The 12,131-nt window shown below is 33.6% G+C and overlaps 2 protein-coding genes across 4 annotated transcripts in view; both read left to right on the plus strand.

Moving 5' to 3' along the window:
• LOC125213442 (pleckstrin homology (PH) domain-containing protein) overlaps positions 1 to 772 on the plus strand; it is a 45,542-nt gene extending 44,770 nt beyond the window's left edge. For all 3 annotated transcript variants that reach the window (XM_048113997.2, XM_048113998.2, XM_089067416.1), the window contains one exon: positions 107 to 772. In XM_048113997.2, coding sequence (XP_047969954.1) covers positions 107 to 454 — 348 coding nt within the window. In that variant the 3' untranslated portion in view covers positions 455 to 772. The remainder of the gene's footprint in view (positions 1 to 106) is intronic.
• Positions 773 to 6,241: 5,469 nt separating this feature from the next.
• LOC125216683 (poly(U)-specific endoribonuclease-B protein) lies at positions 6,242 to 9,807 on the plus strand. Its single transcript, XM_048118441.2, has 7 exons — positions 6,242 to 6,414; positions 6,477 to 6,542; positions 6,619 to 6,720; positions 7,247 to 7,315; positions 7,646 to 8,254; positions 8,641 to 8,712; positions 9,396 to 9,807. Exons 1-7 carry the CDS (start codon positions 6,307 to 6,309, stop codon positions 9,627 to 9,629), a joined length of 1,260 nt encoding a protein of 419 aa, XP_047974398.1. The 5' UTR covers positions 6,242 to 6,306; the 3' UTR covers positions 9,630 to 9,807.
• Positions 9,808 to 12,131: the final 2,324 nt, after the last annotated feature.

The following is a 12,131-nucleotide window of genomic DNA, read 5'->3' on the forward strand; positions in this document are numbered from 1 at the left end:
CTAGTAATATTTAATTATATGAGAGTTTTTACGTTAGTTGTATGCTAAGTGGAATTAAAATTGAAAATGAAATGTTGATCTTCACTTCAATTAAAATCCCTTGCAGGTATGGAGAAACTGTATTGACGACTACAAAAATCCTGTATCGATTTGGCATCCACGTGCGCCTGAGGGGTATGTCTCTCTTGGATGTGTTGCTGTGCCATATTTTGCAGAGCCAGAACTCGACTATGTCTACTGTGTAGCTGAATCTCTTTGTGAAGAGACGTCATTGGAAGAGCAGAAGATATGGTCAGCTCCCGACTCTTATCCATGGGGATGTCATATTTACCAATCAAACAGCGATGCTCTTCATTTTATTGCATTAAGGCAGCCTCGGGAAGAAACGGAGTGGAAGCCCAAGAGGGTTCTTGATAACCCCCAACTACATTCATGTGCTGATGTCTCAAACTGAATAAGTCAAGTGGAGTTTATTTTCTCGGAGTAAATATTTTTCGTCTAATCATAGGTTTCGGTTGTGTAGAGCTGTGGTTTTCGGCAAATTTTTGCTGCATTTTGAATGCGAGAATGATGCTTGAGGAGATCCAAAAGTTTTCCAGTTGGTTTATTTTATACGAATTACACTTCTCTCTGAAAAACACCCGGTTAATTTTGATGGTTGAGTTAAGCTTGTAGTGTAAAAGTATATTATTACTAGCGATTTTTTACTCGAGCTACCAAAAATATTCGTATGTAAAGATATTGATTTCAATAATTAATTTTCTTAAGTGCAGCTTAAATTTTGTTTTTATACAGTAATGTTTTCGTATGTTTGTAAATCAGTTGTTGGGCAAACTTTTGTAAACTTAGTAGAGATTGTGCATTGCACATAATTTACTGAGTCACACTAGTCAATTACTTAAATTAAATACGAGCAGTCATATAGGATAAATGCCTAATATGTACATAACTAGAGAATAAATCGCAGCCACAAGATCAAGAAAATCAAGGGCTAGTATTTACATATGTGATTTTCAAATTTGAAAGAGACAGTTCACTCTTACAGATTTACTTCACTATAACAAGGCAGGGGTATAATGGATATTTTACAAATAAAATTAGGGTTAACATTTGAATTAATTTCTAGATTTACTTCACTATAACAAGGCAGGGGTATAATGGATATTTTACAAATAAAATTAGGGTTAACATTTGAATTAATTTCTCATTTACGTAATTCAATTCCCCTCCCATCACCTCTTCCTGTCTTCTCCTTCTCCTCCTATTTCTGTCGCTGCAATCGCTCCCGTCTTCCAGTCACTCCAATCGTCGTCGCCTCATTTCGTCATTGTCAACATTCCGTCGCCTCCATCCGTCATCGAACAATGCATTCAAATTAGAAAGCAACTGGTTTCTTCAACTGATTTGGATTTCTCATTCTGATTTCTCTCATTCCGTCGTCAAACTTATTTTTTATAAATATTTCTTCAACCGATTTAGATTTGAACATTTAATTAGTTTTAGAATCAACAATTAATTAGTTTGAAGAATTCTGCAAATTCAAACATCAACAGTTTTTAATAAGTGAGATCTGCAATAGTTTATTATGCAATCCAAATTGAACATAAGAACATCTACTTACAATTAATTACTACATTCCTCTACTTTATTTTTATGTAGGTTTTGATCGACAAAAAAAAAAAGTGCAACCAATGACTCCAATCGTGAGTAACTCCTACCTGTTTTTCATTTAGTGAAGCATTCCATGATTAGAGTGAAGTGTTTGTGATCTATGCTTTGTGTTCTGTTTTTTCATATGAGTGAAATAAAACATGCTTAGAGTGAAGTATTATAGTGTTAGAGTGAAGTGTTTGTCATCCATGCTTATAGTGCATTGTTTTTTCATTTCAGTGAAGTAAAACATGACTAGAGTGAAGTGTTTGTGATCCATGCTTAAAGTGCTTTGTTTTTCCATTTCAGTGAAGTAAAAAATGATCAGAGTGAAGTATTTCAGTGTTAAAGTGAAGTGTTTGTCATTCATGCATAAAGTGTTTTGTTTTTCCATTTCAGTGAAATAAAACATACTTAGAGTGAAGTATTCCAGTGTTAGAGTGAAGTGTTTGTCTTACATGCTTAAAGTGCTTTGTTTTTCCATTTCAGTGAATTAAAACATGATTAGAGTGTCAGTGTTAGAGTGAAGTGTTTGTGATTCATGCTTAAAGTGCTTTGTTTTTCCATTTCAGTGAAGTAGAACTTGCATAGAGTGAAGTATTCCATGGTTAGAGTAAACAAAATCAAATATAGAAGATTGTGGAGTTTTTTTTATGAGACATATGGAATGTTATTATGGTGAGCGGGAACAAGATTGGAAATGTGGATTATCTACAAGGAGCAAGGGAATACTCCAAAGACTAAGAGCAAGTATTGCAGTGCATTAATGTTATCGGAAACAAACCATGAGTCATTCAAGAACTTGGCAACAACATCAAAGCATTATAAAGAATGTGTGGAAAACATGGACATAGATATGGAAAAAATTATTGTAAACTTCAAGCGTTCATGAACTATTGTAGAAAACTTCATTTAAATTCAACAGTTAGTTCTTATTTTACGTTAATATCTTGTTCACTATTTACTTCACTGTTGAGCTATTTACTTCACTATATGCACAATATACATCATTGGAGTTAAGTAAAACTTGCTTAGATTGAAATATTCTACGGTTAGAGTGAAGTGTTTGTGATGCATGCTTATAATGCATTATTTTATCATTTCAGTGAAGTAAAATGTGTTTAGAGTGAAGTATTCCAGTGTTAGAATGAAGTGTTTGTGATCATGCTTAACGTGCTCTGTTTTATCATTTCAGTAAAGTAAAACGTGTTTAGAGTGAGGTATTACAGTGTGAGAGTAAAGTGTTTGTGATCCATGTTTATAGTGCACTATTTTATCATTTCAGTGAAGTAAAAGTTGTTTAAAGTGAAGTATTACACAGTTAGAGTGAAGTGTTTGTGATGCATGCTTATAGTGCACTATTTTATCTTTTCAGTGAAGTAAAACATGATTAGAGTGAAATATTATAAGTGTTAGAGTGAAGTGTTTGTGATCCATGCTTAAAGTGCTCTGTTTTATCATTTCAGTGAAGTAAAACGTGCTTCGAGTGAAGTATGCTAGTGTTAGAGTGAAGTGTTTGTGATCCATGCTTAAAATGCTCTATTTTATCATTTTAGTGAAGTAAAACATGCTTAAAGTGAAGTATTCCATGGTTACAGTGAAGTGTTTGTGATCCATGCTTAAAGTGCACTATTTTATCATTTCAGTGAAATAAAATTTGTTTAGCGTGAAGTATTTCATGGTTAGAGTATACTTTACTCTAAGCATCCAGTATATACTTCATTATATTCACAATATACGTCACTGTACGCTCAATATACTTCACTAATATGGAAAACAGTATACTATAATCAATATTTCTTCCTTCTTGCACTTCCCTTTGTACTGACAACATTAGGAGGATTCCCTTCAATACTTTGGGCTATTTCAAAGAATAATGCATACAAGTTTTTAAATGCAATCTTCTTCTCGTCCACAACAGAGTGTATTTCATGATCATTACAAAAACCTACATGTATTGGCTTCACAAACTGTGACTTCAACCATCTCCATCCACGCAACTTCTCGGGTATCAACTTAACAAACTTATATTTCAACACACAAAAAAATGGCTGCACAATAGGAGTCGGCATTTTCCTTGGACAAAAGGCCAGCAGCAAATGTCACAGGGCAACCAAGATTATCCTTGCCCGTAAAAGGAGCAAATATCATGCAGTACCTGCATATTAAAATCACTATAAGGCATGCAGAATATACTTTAATCACAAACACTTCACTCTAAGCACGAAATATTTTACTCTAATCACGTTTTACTTCACTGAAATGATAAAATAGTTCACTATAAGCATGCATCACAAATACTTCACTCTGAGCACATTTTACTTCACTGAAATGATAAAATAGTGCACTATAAGCATTAATGACAAACATTTCATTCTAACACTGGAATACTTCACTTTAATCATCTTTCACTTCACTAAAATGGAAAAACAAAGCACTATAAACATGAATCACAAACACTTTACTCTAACCATGAAATACTTTACTCTAAGCACATTTTACTTCACTGAAAGCACTTAATAGAAGAACGCTTGCGTTTCACCTCATGTTGTTCATTCTTTCTTTGCTTTGTACCTTCTCGGCGACACACCACGTAAATTCAAGTAATGGCATCTTTTTCCTTTTTCGATCCCTTTTTACGGGTGTCAAACCCAACATATCGAGCATAATTGTAGTAGAAGTCCAATGCACATTCAAGGGTCATGAAACTTTGTCCAATTTTTGGTTTCAAATCATCGGGGCATTTTGGTACGTAAGCCACTGTAAGAAAAATATACTTCACTGTGAGCATAAAATAGTTCACTAAATGCATAATATACTTCACTAAAATGAAAATAGTTCACTAAATGCATAATTTACTTCACTGCAAACAATATTAACTTCACTAAAGTATATTTATTACAGATAGTACATACTTACTCACTATAAAGCATATTTACTAAACTACAATGTATATTGAGCATATTTACTTCACTATTCGTCACATGTACTTCACTCTAACGTCTTTTCACATCATACACAATATAATCATGTTGAGCAACAACACTTAATTGATAATAATTAATAAGTACCTTTAGATTCAGTTTCTCCTCATCTCCCGATGAAGACGAATATATTGGAAATGAATCCATGTCATAAGGAATCCAGACGTTGCGATGAAGGAATGGACGTGAAGAATGAATCAAATTGTGTTGATCAATCGTGAGCGAATTTGATCAATTGTTATAAATTCAATCAGAATCAAATCACGCTGATCGATCCTGAACGAATTCGCGCCGAATAAAACGTAGCTGATCAATCGTGAACGAATTGGATCGGGAAGCTGAATTTGGTTCAAATTTGAGAAATCGCACAAGAATTTGGTTCAGAAATCTCGCAGTAATTCATGCTTGATTATTGTGAACGAATTCGATTGGGAATCTCATATTTTTGGAAGAAATCCTAAACTAAATTTAGTTCAGATTTGCGCATGAATTAATGTTGAGATATGAAATATATTACTCCCTCCGTCCACTAAAATTTGTCCCACTTTTCCATTTCTATCCGTCCCCCAAAATTTGTCCCATTTCGCTTTTACCATTTTTGGTAGTAGACCTCATATTCCACTATCTCATTCCTACTTACATTTTATTATAAAACTAATATATAAAAGTAGGACCCACAATCCACTAACTTTATCAACTCACTTTCCATTACATTTCTTAAAATCCGTGCCCGATCAAACCGGGACGAATTTTCATGGACGGAGGGAGTAATAAATACAGATAGTAGTAAAAGTTATGATTAAATAAATAAAAAATGCAAACTCCTAAATTAATTATAACACTATTTACTATTTGGAGAATAATTATACTTTATGATATTATAATATTTAAAAATTAATCATCAAATCACATATACAATACATAAAACATAAATAGAAAGTAGATCAAAACTTTTGGACGGAGGGAATATATATTTTATCAATTTATAATTTATAAGTATTCATCAAATACTCAATATTATTTTTTTATCAATCTGTAATATCCCTATTCATCGAATACTCAATATTATCTTTTATCAATCTATAATATCTATTCATCGAATACTCAAAATAAATTCAACTAGACAATTTGCAATTCCACTAGACTATTGCCGAAAAACTCTATAGAATATGACATTTACTTCTATTCGACTAAAATTAAATTTCAGTAGACTATTTGCCGAAAAACGTAAAATAAGTTCCACTAGACTATTTGCCCCAAAACTCTACTAGAATATGACACTTACTTCTATTCGACTATTTATTTGTTTAGTATCTTGGAGTACTTTTATCAAATAATTTTGCTGACACGTGACAATTGAGTTCACAAATAATAATAATAATAATAATAATAATAATAATAATAATAATAATAAATAATAATAATAATAATAATAATAATAACTAATGCAAAATAATGGATCACAAAATCAATATGCCTCATATTTTTCTTAGTTTAGTTGGTGAAGTCAAATAGACAGTTATGTAGGTAGCGTCGGCAGCAACTAATATTAATTTAGCTCATATGATTGGATGAATCAATATAAAAATCTTGTGGCTATAACCGCCAACTCACTCTATTTATATCTTTTGATCTTCTTCAATCATTTCCTCACCAAAATCTCACATCGGAAATGGAGGGTTTAATACGCGGACTCGCTGATGCAGTGCTGAATCCTAATCGTGGTCGTGATGATGATGATGACAGTCGCGATGAGCGATCCAGATCCACTTGGGCTGAGGTTTCTACTCATCTATCAATCTGTTGAGATTTTATTGATCTGATCCGGACTAAATTGCGCAGGTGGTGGGCGGGGATCAGGAAGAAGAAGATCAGACTAATCGTAGACCTGCTTCGCACAACGCACCGGTAATTAATCTCCCCTGTTTACTTAAATTGTGTAGAACTCAGATTGTTGTAAATGTAGTACTATAACTGTATGCAGCGGAAGGAGATTAATGAGCAGCGGCAATCAGGAAGAAAGGAGACGTATGAACAAAATGAGTGGGGATCAAGAGGATCGCGCCCTGCAGCTACAACCCAAGAGGTCTTCTATTTTTATTTTTGTTTTTGTTTCTGTTGTGTTTACGAGTAATCGCAACTGCTATATTCAATGTGTGCACTGGTAATGTAATACTTGAAACAGAGAAGGAGCTAGGATTTTGAAAAATGAATGAGCTAAACTAGAATAATAAAAAAAAGTGAATTTCCTGGATGATCCTAGGGTCAGGGCTTAGATCGGCTCCTGTCTGCAGATGGTATGACATGCTTATATCTATAGAGACATTGGTTAGATTCAACCACTCATTGCATCACTAGGCCATCCCCAAAAGGGACTGCTCGTCCCTTCTTACTCTAGCTTTAATGATCACCTAACTTACAATAAGTCTCTTTATTTTCTCATATGTCAATTCACGAATTTGTGCATATATCTTCCATTATTTGTGTTCTTTGCCACATCTTTAATGTCTTAGTCAAAACGGCACTTTTTTTAGTACCTCGGAAATTAAACTATCTTGACAAGGTAGGTTTCACTTCAAATATTTTACATTTACTTTGGTTTTATGTTGCAGTATGGAGAGACAAATGATGATGGTTGGGAGACTGTGGGCCGGAAGCTGCCTTCAAAGAAGAATCACAAGGTATCTTTAGAACTTTAACAAACATAGACTGTTGATGTTTCCATTGATATTAGTTAAAGACTGGAGTCTGTTTGTTGTAGAAGTCACCATTGTATTGTTACTTCTTTGTTGTTTGATGCTTATATTTTAGTAACCATTTGCACAGAAGGTGACTTTCTTGTAAACAAAATTGAATAATAAGATAATAGGATGGGTTCATTGAGTACCCAATTCTTTTAGTACTACTATTTTAGTTGAAAGTCCACAGAAGCACAACTAGTTACATGGTAGTCATTTTATAAAACATTTTGTTATGCCATATTTCGTGAACTATTTATCTCTGCTGTTTAGGTTCCTAAAAACCAGTGGAATAATTACAAGCGCCCCCTCGAAGAGCAAGAATATTCAGGTGAAGTGGATTATGGCACTGGCATAGAACCCTCAGAAGAAGAACTTGCTGATATAGGAAAGGCTCTTAACAAGCTGTGGGATCTGGATTCAAATCGCTTAGTTCCTGGGAAGGATTATGAGATTGATTGTGGCGAAGGAAAAAAGGTTTATCAGAAGGAAGACATGGCAGATGCAAGCTTATTTACCTGGCTGAGCGAAGATATCTTCAGGAGGCCTACGTATTCACGTTTCTGTGCTCTTCTTGATAATTATAATCCAGAGCAGGGGTGCAAAGAAGTTGTGACTTCTGAAGAGAAGCAAGAGCAAAAGGCATTCATAGAAGAGATAAGCCGAACTGCTGTAATTAAATACCTTCACAAGTATCTGTCAGCAAAGGGCGTTATATCCGAGAACTATGAGGATTTTAAGAGAATGCTTGCAAGTTTTTGGTTTGATCTTTATGGCCGAGGAGGTACATCTGGTAGTTCATCGGCTTTTGAGCATGTTTTTGTTGGAGAAATCAAACAACGAGGAGAGCAAGAAGTCTCAGGATTTCATAACTGGATTCAGGTAACAATCTACAGTTATCCGGTCTACTAAATCTTTTACTTGGATGATGCAAATGCATTTGTGTACTATGACAATTTTTTTGTAGAAGAAGATCATTTTCTGTGAGTATAGCGTAATTTGAGGCGGATCCTCTAGTTTTGGTTATTGGTTATTGAATCAAAAAATTGGAAAGAGTACTAACTCTTTGATTTTCCACCATTGATTGAGAATGTCAAAAAATAAAACATTACCTCTCTCTTGTACTGCTACCATTAAATCCATGCACATGAATATTGTAACCACATTGCTTGCATTAGCTCCAGTTCTTCGAATTCCAGTCTTGTCCTTATGCTCATACCTATAACTTAGTATCTTCTTCTAACTCTGCTGCTTTTTTTCCCCTTCAGTTCTACTTAGAAGAGGCTAAGGGGAGAGTTAACTATCAGGGCTATATTTTTCCTCGAAGGCGTGGGAACACAGTAAGTAATTTACTTTCAATCAGCCAACTTTTGTGTGTTGAGCAGGTCGTGCAATACGAAACCATCCCTTATGGAATGTCCTGTTGATTTTTACTTCACTAACCTCCTCTACTGATAAAATCTTGAAATACTAACTTGAATTGTGTTCATTGAATGTGGATAAATATAGCTGCATAGCCTAAACCCCTGTCTCCTATGAAATATATGTTTGGATGTGAATATCCATCAGCTCCCTAATTCCCCATATCTGTTTCCCCAAAGCTCTCAGCTCATCACAAATGATATTTTCCAATCTAGATGACTAAGACAATCATGCATAAGTTGTGGATGAAGTGTTGGATGTTGCTTTTCTAAACATTCTTGACGGATCAGAAGCTTCTCCAACTATATTTAAGTTGGATGTCTTTGTCAACAACAAACTGCTAACTTGATCTATAAGTAATATAGGGAATAGCAGATGGAAATCATTGTAATCTATAGAAGTTATTTGGTAATATATACATTGAGGGTAGAATCGACTCACATTTCTAGATTCTGAGAGTGCTGCATTGGTTGATTATTATACAGACAAGTGTGTAGCATTCACATGTTTCTTTGTAAGAAATCTTTAACTGTATAGCTGAGACGAACTGTTGCCCTTTTTTCTATTTCGAAAATTGTAATTTCTTTCCCATTTGTTGCAGCCGGACTCTGAATCGCATCTGCTGACCATTCAGTTCGAATGGAATGGTGTTCTGAAGTCAGTGTCGAGCACATTGGTGGGAGTGAGCCCTGAATTTGAGTTTGCAATCTATACTCTGTGCTTCTATCTGGGACAGGAAGAAAACCATGTTGAACTTGGTCCATACCCTGTGAATATCAAGTGCTATCGTCTCGGCAACAGAATTGGCTCTGCTTTTCCTGTCGCAGATTCTTAAATACATATCCCTACCTGGGGCTGCTTACCGTTACCATTTAATGTTATGTACTATACATTAGATCTTATATTAGTGTGTCGGAATAAGTGAGGATCTAATGATGTATTGTTAGACTATTTTGTTCAAACCAAACAGCATGCTATTGGAATATGTATTCAGCCAACAAACTTGCAGTGCATGTATGTGATCTCTCTCTCTCTCCCTCAAGTTCAAGGCAATGACAAAGACAAAGACAGATGCTGATGCTATATCATTGTTTCATAAAAATATCAACTGCAAAAGCTATTATTGTTGCATAAAATATCAGAGAGTAGTTGGATCACATGACTTGTGAAAATATCTTATGAATGACAACAACAACACGTAGTGCTACCTGAAAATATCTTATGAATGTACCAAGATATTTGCTAGCTGAGTTGCTGTCATTGCAATACATCAAACCTAACTATCTTACACCTGAGTTTGAACGACTGCTTTCAGTTTGCCATTTTATTGTGTTCATGGAAATTGGTTGCATGTCCTTGTGCAATAGTCTACAAACCATATTTAGGAAATTCAGTGTGATGGACTCAGACCAATAGAATATTTGTGAGAGTCGAACCTAAGATATTTGATGTTAGGAATACTCATTCCATCTACAAAAAATATGATTGTAGTACCACCTTATTTTCTTCTTATTTCTGGGGCATATGTTAAATTTTTATTTACAACTTGATTTTGCATGTTTAAATCTCTTGAATCCATCTCTAGTTATAATCCATACTGAAAATTTGACACGTATTCTATACTTTTAAAGATTTTGTAATCTTTAATAGTACTATAGGAGAGGCAATGTCTGTATCTAATTTAAACCCAAAATATAGGTCTATAGACAAAGTCGTAGATTACTTAAAATAAAATTGTTGTAGTTTTTGTACTGAAAACTATACACATAAAAAAATAATCAGTAGTTTTTATATCCAAAGATATAAGTGTATAAATTTTAAAAATAAAGTCCAAAATTGAATCCTAACATTTATTCAACAAAAAAATTAGGTTATCTTATAGTAGTACTCCTATTAAGTGTGTTAGCTTTTGGTCCTAGTACTCCCTCCGTCCCATAAAAGTTGAGACAAAACTTTTGGGCACAGAGATTAAGAATTTATATTAAATAAATAGGAGAGATGAAAAAAGTAGGAAAGATAAGAGAGAGTAAAGTAAACGATGGAATAAAGTAAGAGTGATTAGATGTTTTGTCTTTAGTTAAAAAAGGAAATGACTCAACTTTGTTGGGACGGACTAAAAAGGAATACGACTCAACTTTTATCTCAACTTTTATGGGACGGAGGGAGTACTATGTTTTGGTCCATATTTAATAATTTCGTAAAAATCAATAGCGTTTTAAGTCCAAAGTTGGTCTCGTACATATGCACAAAATCTTTGTAGTCTATACATTGTAAGTGTGTTAGCTTTGTGTCCTAAACAATATGTTTAGATCCATATTTAACCTATCAATAAAGTCAATATATAATTGATCGTTAATTTTTTTTACAGAGTCATTAAATATGGACCAAATTATATTCTTTAGGATCATAAGCTAACAAATGTGTAGGATCAAAAAAAATTGCACAAATATATATGACCAATTTTAGACTTTAGTCATATTCCATACGTCCCAAAAGAATATGGTAAAGTAAGAGAAAGATACAGAGAAAAAGTAGTTAAAGTATTGTTAATAGAGAGTGTGTCTCACTGTACTCATCAATAAAAAAACAAAATTCCAAAAATTAGAAAGTGTATGTTTTTATAGGACAGAGGGGTATATCATTTTGCTAATAACTTTTGTCAGGAGTATTTTTAATTATGGGTATTTTATTATTTGACGACTTATTATAGAATATTAGTAATTGAGAACGTTTGAAATCTCAGTGTCAAAAGTTAGGCACGTATACACAATTTCGACGGTGCAATTAACTCCTACACACGTTTTCATCGTTATTAGTCTGGCTAATAACTAAAATTCAATTTCAATTTCAATTTCAATTTCATTTTTATTTTCATGTATTCATCAATTTGTGGTTTTTGGGGTTCGGATTCCATGACCGAAAATTTCATTTTTCTGAATTTAGTATTTTTTCGCAAAGAAACTAACATGTTTCACAAAGAATGCATTATTTGTAGTTCTTACTTCACATTTCACCATGATTCACTCATATTGTACTCACCATACGATAAAATAATACTCCCTCCGTCCCATAAAAGTTGAGTCGTATTCCTTTTTAGTCCGTCTCAACAAAGTTGAGTCATTTCCTTTTTTAACTAAAGACAAAACATCTAATCACTCTTATTTTATTTCATCATTTACTTTACTCTCTCTTATCTTTCCTACTTTTTTCATCTCTCCTATTTATTTAATATAAATTCTTAATCTCCGTGCCCAAAAGTTTTGTCTCAACTTTTATGGAACGGAGGGAGTACTATAGATTACTATTTTACCCATTTAATAGCCAAATTAAGTTCAAA

This window comes from Salvia hispanica, chromosome 3 (genome assembly GCF_029641045.1).
Source record: "Salvia hispanica isolate PSC_SH4W2 chromosome 3, Shi_PSC_v1, whole genome shotgun sequence".
Taxonomy (NCBI): Eukaryota; Viridiplantae; Streptophyta; class Magnoliopsida; order Lamiales; family Lamiaceae; genus Salvia; species Salvia hispanica.

What these genes read in the sequence shown, in the direction of transcription:
- LOC125216683 (XM_048118441.2), top strand. Translation starts at nt 6,307, where the DNA reads ATGGAGGGTTTAATACGCGGACTCGCTGATGCAGTGCTGAATCCTAAT. An exon ending in CTGCTTCGCACAACGCACCG is followed by an intron (nt 6,543 to 6,618) that starts GTAATTAATCTC and finishes AACTGTATGCAG; the next exon opens with CGGAAGGAGATTAATGAGCA. An exon ending in CTTCAAAGAAGAATCACAAG is followed by an intron (nt 7,316 to 7,645) that starts GTATCTTTAGAA and finishes TCTGCTGTTTAG; the next exon opens with GTTCCTAAAAACCAGTGGAA.